The following is a 20800-nucleotide window of genomic DNA, read 5'->3' as shown; positions in this document are numbered from 1 at the left end:
CTTTGCTGGAATGACCTGCGGACACTGCCTGGCCAGACTCAGGCCAGTCTGGCTTCCTGCCACTCATGCCAATTTCCTAATGATCTAATAGGAATGCACAACAACCCAGTAAAGAACCGAGTCTTTCTCTCTTTCTGGTCTTAAAAATGAGGTAAGAACTAGTGGGTTAAAGTGTATCCTTAAGGGAAAATGCACCATGGCTCTGCAGTGTTCTGAACATTAATAGGGCCCTTCTGAAAGTCTAGCAAAAAAATTTAAAGGCAACAGGATGCTTGATAAACAACTGCTAAATACCTAAGTACACAGCTTTTATACCTAGAAACCTAGGACACTGCAATTGTTACTCCATTAACCAGTGCTGATAATGCATTCACAGACATATGGCCAAAAGATGTAATCCATTGCTACGGACTGAACTGTTTCTCCCCCCAGATTTGTTTGTTGAAACTCTAACCCCAATGTGATGGTATTTGGAGATGAGGTGTTTGGGAGGTAATTAGGATTACATGAGGTTATGAGGGTGGGCCTTCATGACGGGATTAGTGCTTTTATAAGAGGAGACACCCAAGAGCTGTTCTCTTTCCCTCTTCCTGCTATGTGGGGACATAGTAAGAAGCCAGAAAGGGGGCCCTCACCAGAATCCAACCATGCAGACACCCTGATCTTGGACTTGCAGCCTTTAAAACTGCGAGGAATGAATTTCTGTTGTGTAAGCAATTAAGCCACCCAGTCTAAGGTATTTTGCTACAGCATCCCAAGCTGATTGGTACATTCATTTAAAAAAGAAAAAAAGAAAAAAAAAAAAAGAAAAAAAAAGAAAAAAGAAAAGAGAAAAGAAAAAAAAGAAAAGAAAACGATCAAAACCAAAAACCCACACACAAACTGACAACTAAATTCCCCTCAGGGAGACAGGTACTGCTCTGGGCACTATTTTGGCTGATGTAGAGTAAGGTCTAGGGTTGAGTAGGAGAAAGAGACACAAAGAACAACAGAAAAAAATGCACCTGTTCCCAAGGAGCTTACAGTGAGAATCCACAAGGGTGAGGGTGAGACTGTCAGCCCATATAAGGCGGGGACAGTAAAGGGTTAAAACAAAGGCGAAGGAGTAAAACCAAGGTAGAGAGAAAAGCTCCAGGGACACAGAGGATGGAGCGCTTGTCTTCAGCTTAGAAGAACATAGGGAAAGATTCTCAAAACAGTGGTAACCAAACTGGGGCCTGAGGTTTATTAAAAAAAGACTTGCTGATTTAAAAAAAAATCCTATCTGATGACAGGCCATCTGTTAGCTTGAATTTACTTCAAGAGAAAGGTAGAGGCTAAGATTTAGAGTGCAGGAACTAGCTCAAAGCTCTGCTCTAATCCTATGCTAATTCCTCATTTTCCAAAGCCCTCGGTTTATTAAGTCTTGATTTTGTTAATTTGTGGAAAGGAAGGAATAGTAACAGTTCCCACTCATCTGTCAGGGGTGGAAAAAGAATGACTATTGTGGCATTAGGAGAAAATCAGATTTACCACATGACACCCTGGTACGTGCCTCTTCCTCTGTGAAGTCCTTCTTATCAAATGCCTCCTTTCCTCCAAAATGTCCCCAGTCTCCTCCCCCAGTCCTTTCCTGTGGGGCCCTGACACATTCGTACAATCTATTTTGTGGAAAACCTATTTGTGTATTTGTTATGCTTTATTATAGAAGTTAGAGTCCGCCTAAACTAGACTAAAAATATACATTTTTACTTTTTAAAGGGATACATTTTAGAAGGTTCAGTTTTATTTTAACTAATGTGTCCCAATGACTTTATTAATGTAAACTGCCTCAAATACCTTTTAGCATTAATAAAGAGCCAGCCCATAAAGTAAAAAATATCTTTTGTGGAAGACATTTACTCTCCTTTCAAAAATTTTTTTTGATATAATTTAAAAACTCATTACATATGTGTGTTTCTGGCTTTCAGGGCTTAACGGGTTCTAACTGCCTCCATCCACCCGTGAGACCCCCGCCCCCCAGCTTGTCTTTCCCCCTTATCTTGGCATCCTGTTTTCCCATATTGTAAACGTAAAAGACTGTTTTATTAAATAATCTTTAAGTTAAAAAAGTAAACATTTTTTGAAGACCTACAATATACCAGGCTCTTGTCACCGTGAAGTGTTCAAAAAGAGGACTCGCCATGTTGCAATGATGAGCCAAACTTGCCTCATCCCTTGATTGCGGAGAGGTGAGCAAAAGAGAGGTCCAGGAAGCAGATCTTTTTTTTTCCTTTTTTTTTTTTCTCTTCAGTAAGCCTGGCTGGAGGCTGGCGTCCCTGGCTGGAGGGAATTACCATGTCCCATTCAAAGTCATCAGAACATCAGAGAGCCTCCATTCAAACTCCCTGGCAGTTTTCATCTGGGAGTCAGGTCTGTGTGTTTGACCTTGAGTGAGCTAGCTCTTATGATAATTCTACGACTGGAAGCTAGACAGCTGGCTTCACTCTCACATCTTTCCCTTCAATCTTTTACATTTACATTTCAGCAGTGACTGCTCACAAGCTCCCAGAACCAAGTTCTCCTCTCCGCTTCATATACACACAGGGAGCCTCAAATCCAAGGTGCACCAAAGGGCAAAGAGTCGAAGACCTTTTTAGGAGACGCTGGGATCTAGAGTGAAACCAGGTCCCCTCTGGCCCCAAGCCCCATAAATATCAAAGCAGGGATGGCTCACCTAGTGTGACAAGAATCACGGAAAAGACAAAGATGAACAAAATGAGACACCCGTGTCCCAACACAGCACTCTCTAAGGGATTCAAACCGTAAGAGAACGTGTCAAAAACTCATATGGCTTCAATGCCAGTTGTAGGAAGTGAAATCATAGGAGAGGAAACAAAAGCATTGTGTCGGAAAAGGCCACATATATTTGGGGAAGTTCCAGGAAAGCTTTTTAAGGTTGGTTGATACAGATTTTCAAACCTTGGAGAGGAGAAAAGGCACAAGGCAGACAGCAGCCTGGAGCACAGACAGAGAAGTGTAAAATATCAATGTCCAGGAGAAGACAGTCCCAGTTGGCCAAGTGTGGTAAAAAGAATGTGTAGGAGAGAGATGGGAGATAGTGAAGTATTTTGGGACTACTTCTTAGATGAGCTGGGCTAGAAATACAGACACGTGGATCTCAAAACCGAGCACGAACAAGAACCTCCCCCAAGAGCCTTGTAAAAGATGCACATTTCTTGGCTCCTTGTGCAGAAATTCTGGGGAGTGGTCCAGAACTTTACTTTTTTAATGAGGACTTGAGGGTGGGTCCAAAGTAGATGACCTCTGACACATTTTGGGAAAACCAAGCTTCGAGAGTCTCATGACTTGCTGCCACCCCTCAGACGCTGCGAGCTCTTGAACCAGCAGCACACAGGTAACATTCCAGAGCCTGTGAGGCTGACTCATAATAAACAGTCCTTTGGGGATTCAAGTGAGGTGAAGTTCTCCTTTGCGGGTTCTGTTCGCACGTACCTGGGGCTTGGCCCGGTGCAGTTACTGACTGTCCAAAGCCCCCACACTTCGATTTTTGTTTAGCCCTGTCAGCCTCTCTGAACCCTCCTTTAGCCACCGAGGTAAGAAATATTACTCTCATTCTATCTGTGGGGAAATTTAAGGTAAAATAAATGACGTGAATGCAGAATAGTAGCTGGTCAAGCTGGGTATGAACCAGGTCTGACTTTACATTCCATGATTTTTTCTTGAAAATCATGTGTTGCCTCACAGCAGGCCCGCTAAGTGAAAGACTGAATGTCATACTTAGGACTCTTGAACTTATTTTCAGGTTTATTTTTAACATTGATTTTAAAGCATAAACACACACTCTCTCTCTTTCTCTCCTCTGTCCCAATCCTTTTCTTCTAATTGGAAACATGAGGGTAAAGACATTTTTCTCTGTTGAGGGTACAGAGCAGCTCAGAAGGCCCTGCTAACACAGATATGTGCTGTATCTGGGTAATTATCATTCCTTTATCCTTTAAGAGACAAACGATAAATATGAAAGAAAACGAGGAACAGACTCCTTCCCTGTTTTCTTTCCATCCTTTTATCTCTAAAGTAGGAAGTTTACTGAACCACTGCCAACAATTCACTCAGCCTAATGAAGTGTACAAGTAATAGGATTAAATAATCTTAAACCATTATTACAGTGGCCTGATGCTGACATTCCTCCAAACCCTGGCAAACACGGAGTGGTGAGTTCATGCTTGATTTAAAAATAAACAAACTAGGGCAGTGGGAAGGTTCTAGCATAAAGTTTCAGAGGCATTTAACCTGGAAATCTGAGACTCTCCATCTTGGTTGGAGCTGAAGCAGACACTGTCCTATTTCTACACTCTCCAACCAAAATTTATGGAACCCAACATTTTCTAGGGATGTTTCTCTGGCGTCTGTAGCCACATATGATTAAACCTCTTCATGTCAGTCCCAAAGAAAGCAGCTCTTTGAAGGCATCATCGAGGTTCATGGTTTCTATTCCTGCCTCTGCCACTAATAAACCGTATAACCTCAGGCAAATCAGTCAGCTTTCTTGGGCTTCAGGTATTCTCAGCCTTAAACTGACATTATTGAATTTCTAAGTTTCCTTCCTTCTGGCCTTTAAAATGCACTCTAATTCTGTAACAACAGAAATAAATACACTCAGGGATAGGAACTGGAGAAAAAGGTTACACTCAGCTAGCCTCTTCCTTGTTCTGGGCAGTCTGCCTGCCGGTCTTTGGCCCCTACCCTCACCAAGGGCCGACTTGGAGGCTGCAGGGATGTGATGAGCCGTAGCCTTGATCCGCAGAGGACCGGGGGCTAGCTGGGAAAAAGGGCTAAATAAAAACCTTTACAAAGGGCCACGCTGTAACTATCCCCCCTCCCGCCAAGCCTTGCTCTTGTATAATTACAGGGTAATATGAATGCCTGTTGAAGTGAGAGGTGCTTTCCAAAGCATATTCAATCCCCAAATCATTTTGCTCATGGGTTAATTATCCCTGTAAAATTTTATAGCATTCTTCACTTAAATCGTTTATGCTTTTAAAGGTTTACCTCGGTATTTTATAGCTTTTGTTGCTTCTGTATAGGGCTTTTTTTCCTGTTATATTTTCTTAAACTAAAATTTATAATTTTAATTTTGTCAAGTTACTAAACTTTTATTATTCTAAGACTTGAGATTTTCTCAGATTCTCTAGAATAATCAATCATCTGTAAATATGGCTACACCTTAGTCTTATGATTTTGAGTGAAAAAGTCTCAGAAAAATAGGTATGATAAATGCTATTCATTTAAAATTAAGAAACATTATACGCAAGTGACATTATATTCAAGAGATATGGAGTCAAAATATGAAGAAATGCATGGATATGGTAAAAAACAGATTTAGCATAATGACTACCTCTGTACAAGAGCGTTGGGAATGTGATTAGGGACAAGGACCTCAGGGTTTCAATGGAATTTCTAATGTTTTATTTGTTAAAGTGGATAAAGGGTACATGAAATTTCATCATATTATGCTTTGTATCTTTGTGTGTTAGAAATATTACATAATAAATTGAAATATATATGTAAAACAAAGAAAAATTTATATATATATATATATGAAAGTTTATATAAGACTTGTTTCCCAATTCCCATTATGAAGGCTAGAATGTTAAAAACAATATTAATATAATAGCAGTGACACTATGCATACCTAGCAAGAACTAAGAAGATGGCTGGCCATTAGTTTGTTTTATCCTATTAAACACATATCTTCCTTTTTCTTCTATTTTACTGAGGGCTTGTTTTGTGTTCTTGCAACTATTTTTGTTTTAAACAAGGATGTATGATAGATTCCATTAAATGCCCTTTAGGTATTTATGGAGATGACTGGTTTATTAACATTTGATATCTATATAATGGATTATGTTAAAATGTTTCTAATATTGTCTTAACATTGAATTACCTGGGATGTTTCATTATGCGGCACTCAATTTGCTAATACTTCGTTTAGGGTTTCTGCACGGGTGAAAGTCAGATGAGCGGACTTTTCTTTTGGGGGCGACCTTGTTTGTTACTAATATTATTAACCAGGATCAGGCTAGCTTTCCAAAATGATCTGAGCAGCTTATCTTCTCTTGCTGAGCTCTGAAAGTTGAACTTGCATAGCAATCATTTGCTTTTGACGATCTGAGAAGTCCTCTCAATGAAATTTCCTGGTGCTTTCTCAGGTGGTAGGTCTGCACTCCACCTGTGTTTATGGGGTTATTCAAGGGTTCTTCCCTTGCATTTTAAGAATGCACAGATCATAGCCTCTTCTATAAAATTTTAAGTGCAACGATTTTTAAATGTCTTCTATACATATGCTAAGAAGTTCTTTTTCATTCCTAATTTTCTGTAGGAAAATTTTTGTTTCTCTCTTTCTTTCTCATCTTCCCTGGATGCTTATTTTATTTCTCTTCTCAAAGAATCATCTCCTGGACCTAAAAATTCTAGTACTTTTCAGTTTATCAATAACTGCTTTTAATAATTTCCTTCTTCCTGTAGGTTGACTTTGTTGTCCTTTTCTAGGTCTTTAGATTAATATATATGCACCCTTTCTTGTTGCACTTAATGATCCTAGCTGGACTGGAACTCAACTCCGGCTGGGTCTCATTCTGGTTGTCATGCAGCCTTACCATCAGCACCACTTTCTAAGAAGTCTTTAACCCACAGGTATGCTTATTGGTTTATCCTTTGCTAGGTTCTTGTCTTGCTATACTGCCTTGTGCAACTCTGTGAGCCCAAGTAGGAAATGTCTATATTTTCCTCTTAGCCTATGTGAGGATGTTTTTTTAAATCTTCCATGGAGATCTGAGAGGAAGATAGAATCTCTTTGCTTATATGGATCCGATCAGTCATATTAATCATATTACTCAACTTCCATAATTGGTTTGTCAAAGATTTCACAGAATGTGTTAAAGTTTTATAAAGCATATGGTTTAACCATTTTCATCTCATATTTCATCAATATTTTTGTATCATATATTTCAATGTAATGATATTTAACGAAGAAAGGCCCAGGGCTGTTCCTTCGGAACTGTGACATTTATCAATAAAGTAATATACTTTGGCCTATGTAATAGTTTTGTTCTGAATTGTACTTTGTCTGCTATTAATATTGTAGTTAGTAGGTGATTAATATTATTTTCTTTTAGCCTGAATTTGCTATTCATCTTTTCCTCTCTTTTTTTTTTTTTAAAGATTTTATTTATTTATTTGACAGAGATAGAGACAGCCAGCGAGAGAGGGAACACAAGCAGGGGGAGTGGGAGAGGAAGAAACAGGCTCATAGCGGAGGAACCGGATGTGGGGCTCGATCCCGGAACGCCGGGATCACGCCCTGAGCCGAAGGCAGACGCTTTAACCGCTGTGCCACCCAGGCCCCCAATCTTTTCCTCTCTCTTTAACTATTAGTTGTATTGGTTCATTGCTCATCACCATTTTATTAGCCCTGGATTTCCCACACACTCTATTTTGATTAATTTATTTGTCCGCTGGAATATTTCTTTGAGTCATTTTCTTTTCAGAAAAGGTATGTACGTGATACATATTCTTTTCGAATGCCCATGGTAGATGTTTTGAATGCCCTTTGGAGAAGGCAAAGTTTGATGTACTGTCAAGTAACAAAAGCAAGTCACTAATTAGTAAGGATGGTATGATCCCATTTGTGTGTGTGTGTGTGTGTGTGTGTGCACGCATGTGTAAACCACATGTGTATAGATGTATGGTTATATCTATACACAGAGTTATTGAGATAGAAAAGAAGTGTGTGGTAAAATATAAGCTGTTATATTATTTAGATGGGGGAGCTGTGCATATTTTAATACATTTTCTAATTTTTCTCTAGTGAGCATATAATACTTAAAAACATAGTTGTATTTTTTTAAGAACGACTACCATAAGAAAGGATATTTTGAGCTCTATATTTCTCTAATATGTCCAAAAATAAGGCAAAAGTCACTTTATAAAATTCAGAATGTAGGTTAACTGTATTTTTTTAAACCTGACATTATGAAAAAATGGTAATAGAGAAAAAATTAATTATGAGAAAGGAAACCTAGTAATAACAAATGAAATTTCCAGTGACTGGCTGGGTGCATGAAAAGAGCTGCACTTGAGAATCAAAGGCCAGGTCAAGTCTTAGATCTGACACTCATGCTTTATGGAACTGAGCAAGCTGACTTTTTCTAAAACTCAGCTTCTTATTACTGGAAAGGAAGGCAATAATAATCGTACTATTTTGTAGAATCATTAGAGGGTGACATAAGATAAAAGAAAAGTGCTCTATAAAATTGAAAGCACTAAACAAATGTTATTATTATGATTATTTTTAACCTAAAAAGAAGGGTTTCCCCTTAAAACCTGAGGCACTTCAGGGAGAGCCACATGTAAATGCTCCAGAAAAGACAGAGGTCTTGTGTTTTATTGCCAATAGAAGTTGAGCATTTCAGATTCTGGAATGCTGGAAGGCATGATTTATGTGGTCATCAATTCAAATGGAAATGGAAGGCTCTAATCAGAGAGGGCTGTCAGTATCTTCGTATCTTAGGAAGTTGAATATTAGTTTCAGGGTGGTAATATGGACCTAGCAATCAAGTACAAGTTAGAAGATCTGTCCCTAGTCTTAGTTTGTTTTTTGCTTTGAAAATATCAAAGCCGCCATCAAGTTGGACCAGTAATCCCCCCACCCCACCCCTGCACTGGTCTATTTCACAAGGTTCTAATAGGAATGGTAACGCGCAATGAGAGGTGCTCAGGATCACTGTCAAATATAAGGGGAGGGGGTCCAGAGAGAGAGAGAGAGAGAGAGAGCGCGATCAGCAGTACTGAGCATGGTGAAATCGCTCTAGAGGACACTTGACAGATGTCCCTCTTTCTTGAAGCATTTTCTCCTTTCTGGGAGAGTGCTTGAGGGATAATGATGTAACATCAAGAAGCAAGTGTGTGTGCAGGTGCGCTTGGCATGAGGGGGAAAGACAGACAATTGCTCCTTGGAGGTGAGGGAGCACGGGTGGGCAATGAGAAAAGAAAAGGAGAGTTCACGTGGATTTTTCAGCTTTTGTCCAGACTCTGAGCTCCTTTCCCAACACCCACATACAACACTGGTCATAACTGTTTTTAAAACACTACTAGGAGGAACTAAGCACATAAAAGGACAACTTTGCTGCAGAGGTAGGAGACTGTGGCCATTTAGTGACATAAGAAAGCAAAAGGCCAAGAGCGTGTTGGCCACTAATGTGTCAAGCTCAGGAACCTCGCAGTGTTTAGTCTCCTGTGGACTTGGCCTCCGATTTCCTGAGGCCTTTTAATCACTTGGATTTTAACTCTAATAAAAATGTCTGTACCAACTTCCACTGCTGGAGAGTTAGAAGTTGGATTTGATCCACTCTGAGTAAGAGCCCCGGTTTAGGGGAAGATCCTTGGCTGCCATTTCGTAAACAGACTTTTGCTGAGAATCTCGGATGCGCTATGTCTCAGGCCCAGACTCCTTGGCAATGCTAAGGACACAGCAGTTCTTTTGTTAACCTACACTTGTGGCCAAACTTGTCTCATTCAGGACAGAAGAAGACATAAGTGCGAGGCACGGCTGCTGCCCCTCCTATTCGTACCAACATAAAAATCTTCTCAGGCAAAGCATGAACCTCTTCTTCTCATGTATGTCCTCATATTCCTTCTATGACGTCCATTTATTTCAGTATTTCCATAGCAACTGTAGCTATGAAATTACCCCAAACATAGAGGGATTTCTAAATTGTATCAGATTATGCTAAGGGAAAAAGCAATGATAATAATGTTATTAATGGATTAAGGCCTTCTATTAGTAAACAATTTCATAATGTTGAAAACATCACAAATTATTCATTCCTTTTCTTTGAAGACAGGGAAGAAGTTAATATCTCCCTTTTATAAATGAAGATAACAGTACTCAGAAATTAAATGACTTACCCAAGGTCACACTAGGAGAGCAAGGTCTAGAAGCAATGTATTCTATTTATATCACCTTACTTCTCAAGGAAGCTTAGTGTTCATAATTTTAATCTGTACGTTTACACAAATCCATAAAAATAATCAAAACTAAGCTTTAAAGAGATCACCAAAGTTGAAAAGCATCTTATTGATTTTGCTAATAATTATACACACTTAAATCAAAATAATTATTACAGGGGTGCTGGGTGGCTCAGTCAGTTGGGTGTCCAACTTAATTTCAGCTTGGGTCATGGTCTCAGGACTGTGGGAGAGAGCCCTCCATCAGGCTCCATGCTCAGCATGGAGTCTGCTTGTCCCTCTCCCTCCGTTCCTTCCCCCACTCAAGTGTGCTCTTGCTCTCTCTCAAATAAGTAAATTCTTTTAAAAAATAAAATAACTGTTACATAAGGCACTTATTAAATTGTTTCAAAGTAAATACAAATAAACCACTTCAAGAGTGGATAGGTTATAGTTTAACATATGGTTTCACATTGCTGATGGTTCTGTGAATTTGAAGAATCTTTCTAAAGAAATCTAGCAAAAGTTCTCCAAATTGCTGCAAAGTAAACTTGGTAATATAAATAAAAGAATTTATACTAAGAAAAAAAATCAAAGTAAAATAATACAAAACTTTCATATATTAAAAAAAGAAAAACCTTTTACTCAGCTATTTATAGGCATGTTATTTACGATACTAAAAGAATGGAAAATACCCAATACCTTTCTAGTGGCAAACAGCTATAAAATGCAGTATGCAAACACAAAGCAAACCTAAACAGAAGAAACCTAAAAAATAGAGATTATTAACAGTGGAAAGCTATACACATATTTATATTAAGTCAACCAACAGAAAACACAAAAGAAAGCATATATAAAATGATTAAAGAAAATTATAGTGCCTTACAGAACAAACTGGTTTAATTACAGTCATGTATGTGCAAGGATTAAGGATTCGAGAAACAATAGGAAAATCTGAATAATCACTGAAGCAAAGATGAAGACATAACTGGTATATTTTCCCTTCAAATTATGTAAATGGTCAATCTAAATATGATCTAAGTTGATCAATAATTAATTTAGGCAAGAAGAAATTAAATTTATATTAGATGAGACTCCTTCTGAATTCAGAGCATCGAACACGGATGGTCTTTACACAGAAATAATGAACTAAACCACGATCGTGAATATTCTGATTCTATTAAAAAAAAAAAAAGCCCACTGACTGAGGCCCGGGGCCTGGGTTTTCTCCACTTTGTGTATACAGGATGTCTCTCGGACATCAGTTTCCACCCATGGAACAAGAGGCAGTTTGACCGAATGGCATCACAGGTGCTTCTGATCAAAGGGCTCTGGTTCCAAGAGACAGACAGCCCACCCTAGGGTCCTCCTTACCACACACTCTGTCTTCAAACCAACTTGTTTCATTTTAGCCTCCCAGCTTCCCCAATCCCCCCCAAAAGAAAACTCTTTACATTTCTGGTGTGGCAGCTTATTGGACATATGAAAAGTCCCAAAGAAATTAAAATGCTAAAACATCCAGCTGAGAGCTTGAGGGCTGTGCTGAACTCTGAAATCAATATTGAACAAGGGTCTCTGAATACAGCTTAACTGAATTCTGATAAGAATTAAATTACATTTTAGAGTCACCATGGATAGATCTCATAAAGAAAAATCTTGATTAAAGGTTCTTCTGTGGGAAAGACGTCAAAAAGGATGGTAAGAATTTCCATTGTTTGAATTCACCCAGCTCTTCCAAGGATGTGATTAAATATTTCCCAGATACTCTTCCTTGTCATAAGCACAGTCTTGCAATAGAGCAGCCAAAGCAGAAGGAGAGACCAACTCAAGAATCCCTGAGCTCCTATGCTTGGCCTGGAGAGCGAAACCTGAGCCCACACACTGTGGAAACTCATAATTTAGCGAGACGACACTTCTTTCAATCTTATTACACACTCAGAAGGGCAAGAAAAGCATTTAAAAATGGGACAGGGGTATGCCTGAGAGGTTAAAACAATTCCCTAAAGCCCAAGGAATCTCACGGCACATGTAAGGTCCTCATATTCAGAAATATGAAATATGCCAGAAATCTTACCAAAATTCATCTCAGAATAACAGGCATTCCATTACCATTCCTGTGTGCTTTACAGGATTGCCTCATTTCATCTTCACAAGCCTTTGGGGAAAATCCTGCAATCACCCCCATTACATATATGGGGGGACTGAGGCTTGGAAAGAGCTTTCTCAAGGAGACAAAGCCTTAAGTGATGAAATCAAATTCAAACCATGTTCCTTACTCCATGTTACACTGTTTCCCAATATTGCTCATATGATTCCTAGCCCTGAGGGATACAAGAAAAAATGAAGGAGACTGCCACCAGAGCACCATTAAAGCCGCAAGAATCAACAATGCAGTCCGAAAAAGGATGAAAAATAGACACAGAGCTACACAAAACACAGCAGTGTGTGGTCACTTCGTGTAAGGACAAAGGGCCACAGGTGCTTCCAGAGGCCCTGCGGACATCACTGTCATAGAGCTCACTGCAGTAAGTGATTTCACGTGCTGGCCCTACTCCACTGTCCATGCCGTCTGTTTACAAAGGCAGGGGATTTTGTAATTTTTCTATTTTCAGTAAAGATTCCAAAGGATGATGTTTGAAATATTCTTATTTCCTGAAGAGATAAGCTTTTGTTCAGTAGACCTTCCCTCATATGTAACTGCTCCCTTCCAGATCAATAGGACATTATGGCGTTGGTGTTTATGTTCTAGACAAACTAAAAACGTGCGCTGTCAGCAGAGGCTATGGGGCCAGGGGTGTGAAGGACTGAATATAGCCCTGGCTATGACACCAATGATGGAACGGAAGAGGTCGTTTTCCGCCTCTCTGTGTTTCTGTGTTCTCGCTTCTAAAAAGAGGAGTTTGTCTCCAGCTCCGGCATTGTGTGGCACCATTACGATGCGACACATATTTAAGTTAAGTTGCTTTGGGAAGGAAAATGAAATAAAATTGAACCTAAGAGATGCCAAACAATATCAAATCCTGCAGGATCTTGATCTTGAAGAACTTTCAGATCGGTGCAACAGACTCCAGGCCTGCAGTGACTTAGAGCCATCAGGCCATGGGAAGACACCGACAAGGCCAAAACTTCTGCAGTGAACTTGAACCTTGGGGTTCTGCAAAGCTATGTATAACTCCTGAGACCTTGCACCCAAAGCTTCCTTTATGTTAAAATGCCTGGGCACTGAGGCCAAACCATGCCTCCTTTGCAGGTTTGCAAAAATGCACCGATTTTTCCACTGCACCAATTTTTCCACTAACAAGTGTTAAACAGATTAAAATCATGCAGAAAGACAGCAAAGAAATGTATTTCAAGTTTAATAAAAGTTTATGTTCATTCATCAAAGTGCTCTATCAGAAGATAGCTTAATGTGTAGATGTAAATAGCCTGGTAAGAAATGAAGAGAGTGTATTTTTTAGCCACCCAGCTATGTTATTTAAATATAATTGTTGTGTTCTTTAAAACAAAAACAAAAACAAAAACAAACCTCAATTATTAGCTCAGTCAGCATTACTACTCATTTTCCTTTAAGGGAAATTCATTTCCGTGTATCATAAAGGGACTATCTGTTTGCATCATTGAAAACCTGCTGGGTACAGTAGGTAGGAAACCTTTTGGGTAGATAGGGGTGATTCAAAGATCCCAGGTATTTGAAATAGCATTAAGGAGCCCAGAGGCCCTAGCAGGGTTTCTTTACAAATACTGGCAAAATCAAATGCAGGGTGAGACGTAATAACAAGAGGTGTGACTATGCCACTTGGGAAACCTTCTGCTGTTCAAGGGGGTGTGTGTGAGCTTGTACGTACATGCTTGAAAGGCACAAGGGGATGATCTTCCCAGCAGCCCACTACTTGATAACCAGCAAATCCTCCTGACATGCCTTTCTGACCTCATACGAACAGGGGACAATTGGAAAAAATTAAGATATGCCAATCTACACACACACACACACACACACACACACACACACACACACACACACGCACTTTGAAACCTGGGGAGAAATAATGATCTGCTGGCTACACTCTATCTGGAGTGACTGGCATTCTGCCAAAGAAGACATCTTTGCAAAGCACCCAGGAGCTGGAGGAGCAGCAGAGCAGAATGTGAACTTACAATGTAGCAGGGCTCACAGTAAGCTTTCTTCTCCACCGCATAGAAGGGCTGTCCCCTGAGTTTGTTGTTGCAGATGATGCAGGTAAAACAGTCCACGTGGAAGACCTGATCCATGGCAGTGCATCCTGTCCCTTCCCCAACGACATTCTCCCCACAGCGAGCACAGCGGCCTGAAAGAAAAAAAGGGAGTGACTCCTAAGAACACACCAAGGGACACTTTCAGTCCTTCTAGGACTGAAGCCAACATGGAAGAGAACGCCGATTCATAATGGCGGCAGCAGCAAAAGGACTGACAGCACCACCGCCACCGCCACCAGGAGCAAGATCACGGCTATAGCCACCCCTAGCCCGAGTACGGCCGCCATGATGGGGATCTTCCATGAGGCATTTGAGGAGCTGACCTTCACAGCTCAAGGACCTACAGAAGGTGACAGGGTAGAACTCAGGTCTCCTGATGTCGAGGCCGTGCTGTGCCTGTAATCTCACACCAAGTGTAAGAGGAATATGACTCAGCATGGTAGCACTGAGCACGTTCAGGAAAGTCTTTCTGCTTGGAGAGTCTAGTGTCCAGTTAGACTGTGAAGGAACTGGGTAAAAAATCAAACCTCAACTCCTTTCAGAAAAGCCCAGGTTGTAAAATCTCTGCATCCAGCCCTCAGCGACAGCCAGATCAAAAGGGAGTCCCTTTTATTTCCCCACAGTTCTGACGGCTAGAAAGTTCTTTCTCGTATGGAGCCAGACTGCTTCCTCAAGCTAACTGCTACCCTGTACTTTCAGTTCTGTCTTCTAGGGCCTCATGAAACACGTCTCATCTCTTACACCTGACACCCTTGAAGTTAGTACAATTCAGTTAGTATTGCCTCCAAGTCTGATCATAGTTTGAACATTCCTAAAACCTGCAGCAGTTCCACAGACTCTAGGGTTTTGAGTCCCGATGGCCCTGGTTGTCACTATCCAGCCTAGTGTTCTGTAAACTTTCAGCATTCTAAAACTGATTTATGGGGCATCTGGATCACATGTGGACATCAGATTTAGGTTTCCAAAAATTCATTGTTTTAAATAGGAACAATAAAACATAACTGAAGACAAATATTTATGGCAGTGTGAGGCATCGTGCTGGCTGCAATCTGTATCCCTATCTGGTTCCGTCATGGGAATCTTGAGCCAGAGGTCAGATCCACATCCAGTTTTCCTTCTTATTCTTTATTTCTATAAGTAGAAAGTCGTAACAAATAATTACAGGTCACTGGGAATGTCAACAAGAATCTGGGGGCTTTAATACATAAGCTGTAGCAAACCTAGTGCTTCCCTGTGCCAGCAACATGTCTCAAGGTGCTTTTAGACATGTTAACTCATTTCATATTTATAGCCACCTATGTCTTAGGTCTGTTATTGTCCCTCTTTTACAGATGAGGAAACTGAGTCACAAAAACGGTTAATGAAATTCAAATCTAAGTAGTCTAGCTTCACTGTCCACGGTTTTAACCACTATGGTGTCTGGCCTCTGCTCAGTTCTGTGCATCAGGATTGAACACAGAGCTGACATTACGGGGAGATTTCTCACTGAAGACTGCTTTCAGCACTCCATCACATTGGATTGACAATCATTTCACACCTACAAACGGGAGGGCTAAATGTTTCAACTTGGGAGAAAAGAGGCAAATATATTTCTAATCTTCTCTGGTTGCACTGGCACTGGAAAATATTTCTATATGCTCTGTTGCAGGACTTGAATGTATTTTTAAAATATAACCCAAAGTACAGATCATTTTTCCCTCTAAGGACTAAGAAATATCAAATACTGGAAAAAGAGTTAAACTCTGGGAAACTGAGCTGTCTCCACTGTAGTTATATTATAAAGTCCTGATATCATATTCTTGACATATGACAAAAACTTTTGTAATTACCTTTGTGGCTTGTTTTACAAACCTCTACCCAAGACTTAACTTGTACCTGTTTTTATCGTAAGATGTATAATCTTAGAAAGTTGCCTTTAAAATTTTGGACTTTAATTGCCTTCAGTAACAAAATTAGGTCATTGCATATGACACTTGTTTTGTGATTATTCAGGAAAAAAAAACCCCAACAGCTTAACTGTTTACTAAAAAGTTCACTGGGCTCTGTTTGAACTTGATGCTATACTTCTCAAAGCTTCACGCCTCTATCTGTCATTTCATCACAGGAAACACACTGCGATTATAGGTAAATGGATCACCAATTCATCAAGTCTTATTTTTTAAAAAGTCATCATCATACTCAGTATTCAAACTTTTCTTTTACAACTGCTTGTGCAGACTTATCATATTTGTCTTAGAATTTACAGATTCACTCCCAATATTTATATTGGAATCCTCTTTCACCAAAATTTACATTTTTAATATTAATCCGAAGTGGTATTTATGGTATTATCTTTATTACTATTTTTCCTGCCTTCACTGAATCATATTGAAATCACTGATCTATTTTGGTGAACTAAGAAATAATGCAATACAATAGTGATAATGAAAAATATAGGTTTAGCAGCAGTGGAAAAAAACATACTAATGACATGAAGATACTCTGAGCTGAATGGCGCTGTTGGCGAACATTGGTCAAACAACACCAAACAACAGAGGTCTGTGATACATGTGCAATCTTTAAGAATGTGATGGGCATTAAGGAGGCACGTGATGTGATGAGCACTGGGTGTTACTGAACATTATATCAAAAATCAATGATGTACTATACCTTGGCTAATTGAATTTAAATAAAAAAAAAAAGAATGTGATGATTATTAAGAGCATATTGGCTTCCTGGGGCGCCTGGGTGGCTCAGTCGGTTAAGCATCTGACTCTTGGTTTCAGGTCAGGTCACAATCTCATGAGTCATGAGATCAAGCCCTGTGTATTGGTCTCTGCGCTGAACGGGGAGTCTGCTCAAAGATTCTCTCCTCTGACCCTCCCCCTGCTCTCTCTCTAAGATAAATAAATAAATCTTAAAAAAAAAAAAAAGAGCATACTGCATTCCTAATTTTACATTTCAAATTTTTTTACATTTCAAATCTGTTAAATTCAGGTCAACAGAATTATTTATTTATTAAATAATTTCTATTAAATAGAAATTTCCCTTTCTATTAAACTGGGTTCCATGACAGTCCACCAGGGACTACTAGTGATATGTGGACCACACCTTGGGGGAAAAAAATTCTGGCTAAATGTTACAGTCTACTGGTACAGTGGTCTGTAACACAGTTGGGGGTAGAGATTCTGATCCAGACCATGGCTGGCCAGAAGTATAGTCTCTGGAACCCAAGAGCTATGAGTCTACATAGTTTATGGAGAGTTTGCTAGCTAACCCTGAGGATATGGGAGAAAATCTCAAACACTGGTTAGAGAGAAGATGAGGGCAGACCCCTGCAGGTCAGGCTGAAAAGACAAGTTTTGAAATTTTCATTCTGTTCAACAAAAGTTCCCCAGGTCTCTACTCTGCCAGTACCATATTCTGCTTCTGTGCGATATACAGACATGGATTAGACGATGTCAGTGCCTTTTACAATCATTATAAGACTCTATACCTTCTACCATCACATGGAAAAAGGTGCCAAATGCCATAGGAGAAGTGCTCTGGAGGTATGGGAGGGAAATCACGTGTGAGAGGGGCTCAGGAAAGGTTTTGTGGAGAAAGTGGCACTGGAACCCAACTCAAGGATGGAACTGTGACAGGTGGAGATGGGAAAGAGAAAAACATTCTGGTTTTTCCAAAGGGAATGAGTGGCTGGGCTTGACTTGATCCCAAACGTCTGCAGTAACTTGGTGTTGGCACAACAAGGATTTGTCTTCTCAGCTATGAAAGCAGATGGGCTGTATTCACAAGGAACAATCTTCTCCTTTATAATTTAGAGAACATTCTTCCAGAGTGGGTCAGGCTAATATGCTGGACCCAGACATGACCAGCTCTGCTGCCTCCCGTATTTTTCCTATTCTTGGGAGAAATCGGGGACACAGGCTCGAGGGCAGTCAGTCTGGCACCTTTAAAATCACAAGCACAGAAAAAGAGCGAAGAACAAAAAATAAAAATAGCCCTACACATCAGCAGGACAGAAAAGGTGCCCGAATGTTCCCTTTTCACATTAACAAAATTTACAAACTATGCCTTTTAGGGAAGCATTCACAATGGAAAGAAAGCTACTCAAGCATAGTACATCCTTGCCCCTAGAGGGGCTTACACTACACATCATTAAAAGCAGACCACAATCTCCATGCCCATCTTTTGGACAAGTATCTCAGCACTTTTTTAAATGAGAAAAACCAGGGGAATGGTAGCAGACTTGAAGGCATCAGAGCATGAAGGAAACAGAGTTGATTAGGGGCCGGTAGGAAGCCCAAGTTCAGACCCAGGGCTTGAATGAGGAGCTTGCTGGCAAAGCTTAGCACAGTAATTTAAAAAATCCAATGACAGAGGATCAGACAGTCTGAGGAGAATTTTGATACTGAATTAAGATGCCTGAATAATAATAATAAAAAAGGAACTTATTTCTAAAGCTTGCTTATATATTATTGCTTGCCATGTACACTGCTTTGTATTTTCTCTGGAAAAACCCAGTTATGGGTTCTTCTCACCGCTTCCCCCATGGACCCTGTCCCAACTATAGCAACCTCTGGAGTGAAGCCTCTCTCAAAGGTGTCTTTCCACCACATGCCTACTACCCAAATCAGGATCCATAGTCTTTCATGGGCCATTGCGATGGCTTCCTGTTTGTTCCAGTATCTGCTTTACTTCCTCTTACAAAGGGAAAAACTCTCTGGAAGTCTTAGTCCTGAGCTAAGGTCTGGAAGGTTATGTAGAATTGGAACAAGTCATTTTTAAGATGGGCATGGGTGGCGGGTGACATTACAGGCAAATAATAGGGTGAGCAAAGGAGGTAAATTAGTAGGATACGGGTTTTCATATTTATTGCTTCCCATTTTCTCTTTCAGTAATGTGAATATATTTCCTTTATAATGTGAAAATAAAATTTTTAATTAAAAATTTTTTTATGGGTTTGATCCTTGCACCATTAGTATAATAGGCCGCAGGCCCTCTTAGCAAACACTGCTTGTTTGTAGGTAGGATCAAAAACGTCCAGAGCCATTTTGAAAGTTGGTGATACTCCCAAACTTGCACATTATTCAACATCAAAAGTAAAATAGAAAATGTATGCGTATTGCAGACATCAGGCCAGGTCACATTTGTCTTCATGTCTTCCTTGCTATCTGACTTATAACAGAAATTTTAGGCACAAGCAAAAGTAATATTCTATTTTTAAATACCACAATGAATTGAAACCCTATATGCCGATTGTATGATATATCAGCTTTCTCATTATGCACCTTCTGCAAAATGTTCTGAACAGAGTCCTGTTTGAAAAGTTGAATCAATAAGGTTATATCAGGGTAATGAAGTCAGGGTAAAGTATTCCTAGAAACAAAGATTGCTCCAATTTATCCTACATATGGCCACTGGAATTATCTTCCTAAAGCAGAGCCTCCATTAAGCTGATTCAGAAATTATCTTCCACTGAAGGTATAAAAAGATAATAGAACAAGTTTGCATTCTTTTTATGACAGGTACATATGACATTCACTGAAGGTTCTAGAATGATGGCATTTTCTAATCAACAAAGCTTTTACTTTATGGAATTCTGTAGTATTAATGCATGTAATAATAGACACCCTGTCTTTTAAACTACTTAAGTCCTAGGACAGTGATTTTCAACCTTGCTAATATATTGGATAATCTGGGGAACTTAAAAAAAAACAACAAAAAAACAAAACAAAATAAAACAAAAACCCAAAACAACACTGATTTCTGGGGTCCAGCTCCAGAGATTTTGATTTCATTGGTCTGAGGTAGGATGTTCTAGGACTGGAATTTTAAAAGCTCTCCAGGCGATTCTCATGTTCAGCCAAGTTGAGCCACTGTTCCAAGGGGTCCAAGTATTTCTGTACTGCTCATCAGGATAATAGCTGACGAGCATTGTCCAAATAGGTTTGTTTCATCTGCATTCAAAACAGTTCAGGGACAGACTGTTAATCATAAGCCGGCTGGAAAAAAAAAAATTCTACTTTTTACCAATGAGTTATCACCCTAATGCTGTGTCTTTAAGTCTTAGTTTGAAGAGTTTTCAATGGCTTTCTACTCATTGATAACATACAAGAACAGAAGCAGCTAAATTTTCTCAAATTTTGCCAGCATTGCATAAAAGTTCACTTATATTAACTAGAAGCCCTCCTATAGAAGTCTTCTTTTGTCTTGTAAATGAATGTATCACATAGCACTGCTGTATGGCCTGAGACAATGCAGAATCTTCCAAGAATGTCAACTGATGGCCATTTAAGGTGATAGTATGTATCACATTGTACATCAAAGTCTGTTTTTTCCTACTTTCTTGAACTCTGCCTTTAAGTAACATGGCAATATTGAGTCTCCTATGGTTAGTGCTATTTAGCTATGTGAACAATGGGATCCTTATCATATCTTACAAGCTGGACTGTAGGACACACCTAGTTTCGTCACCCTGCTTGTGTCTACACAATGGCATTACACTAGTTCATTATGTTATTGCTGAGGTGGTCCTTGCTGGGATGCTTGCAGATTCAGTGGGGACTTGGGTGGGAGGGAGGAGGTGGCAGATGGCAGT

At 39.7% G+C, this 20800-nt stretch overlaps 1 protein-coding gene across 27 annotated transcripts in view; it reads right to left on the bottom strand.

Moving 5' to 3' along the window:
• The window catches only part of LPP (LIM domain containing preferred translocation partner in lipoma), a 639448-nt gene that overhangs the window by 91297 nt on the left and 527351 nt on the right, over positions 1-20800 (bottom strand). For all 27 annotated transcript variants that reach the window (XM_045811268.2, XM_087861490.1, XM_087861508.1 and 24 more), the window contains one exon: positions 14143-14312. In XM_045811268.2, coding sequence (XP_045667224.1) covers positions 14143-14312 — 170 coding nt within the window. The remainder of the gene's footprint in view (positions 1-14142; positions 14313-20800) is intronic.

Source organism: Ursus americanus, chromosome 4 (genome assembly GCF_024610735.1).
Source record: "Ursus americanus isolate L20-20 chromosome 4, mUrsAme1.1.p, whole genome shotgun sequence".
Classification (NCBI taxonomy): domain Eukaryota; kingdom Metazoa; phylum Chordata; class Mammalia; order Carnivora; family Ursidae; genus Ursus; species Ursus americanus.
Note: the sequence above shows the minus strand (reverse complement) of the source record. Positions and strands in the feature narration are given on the sequence as shown.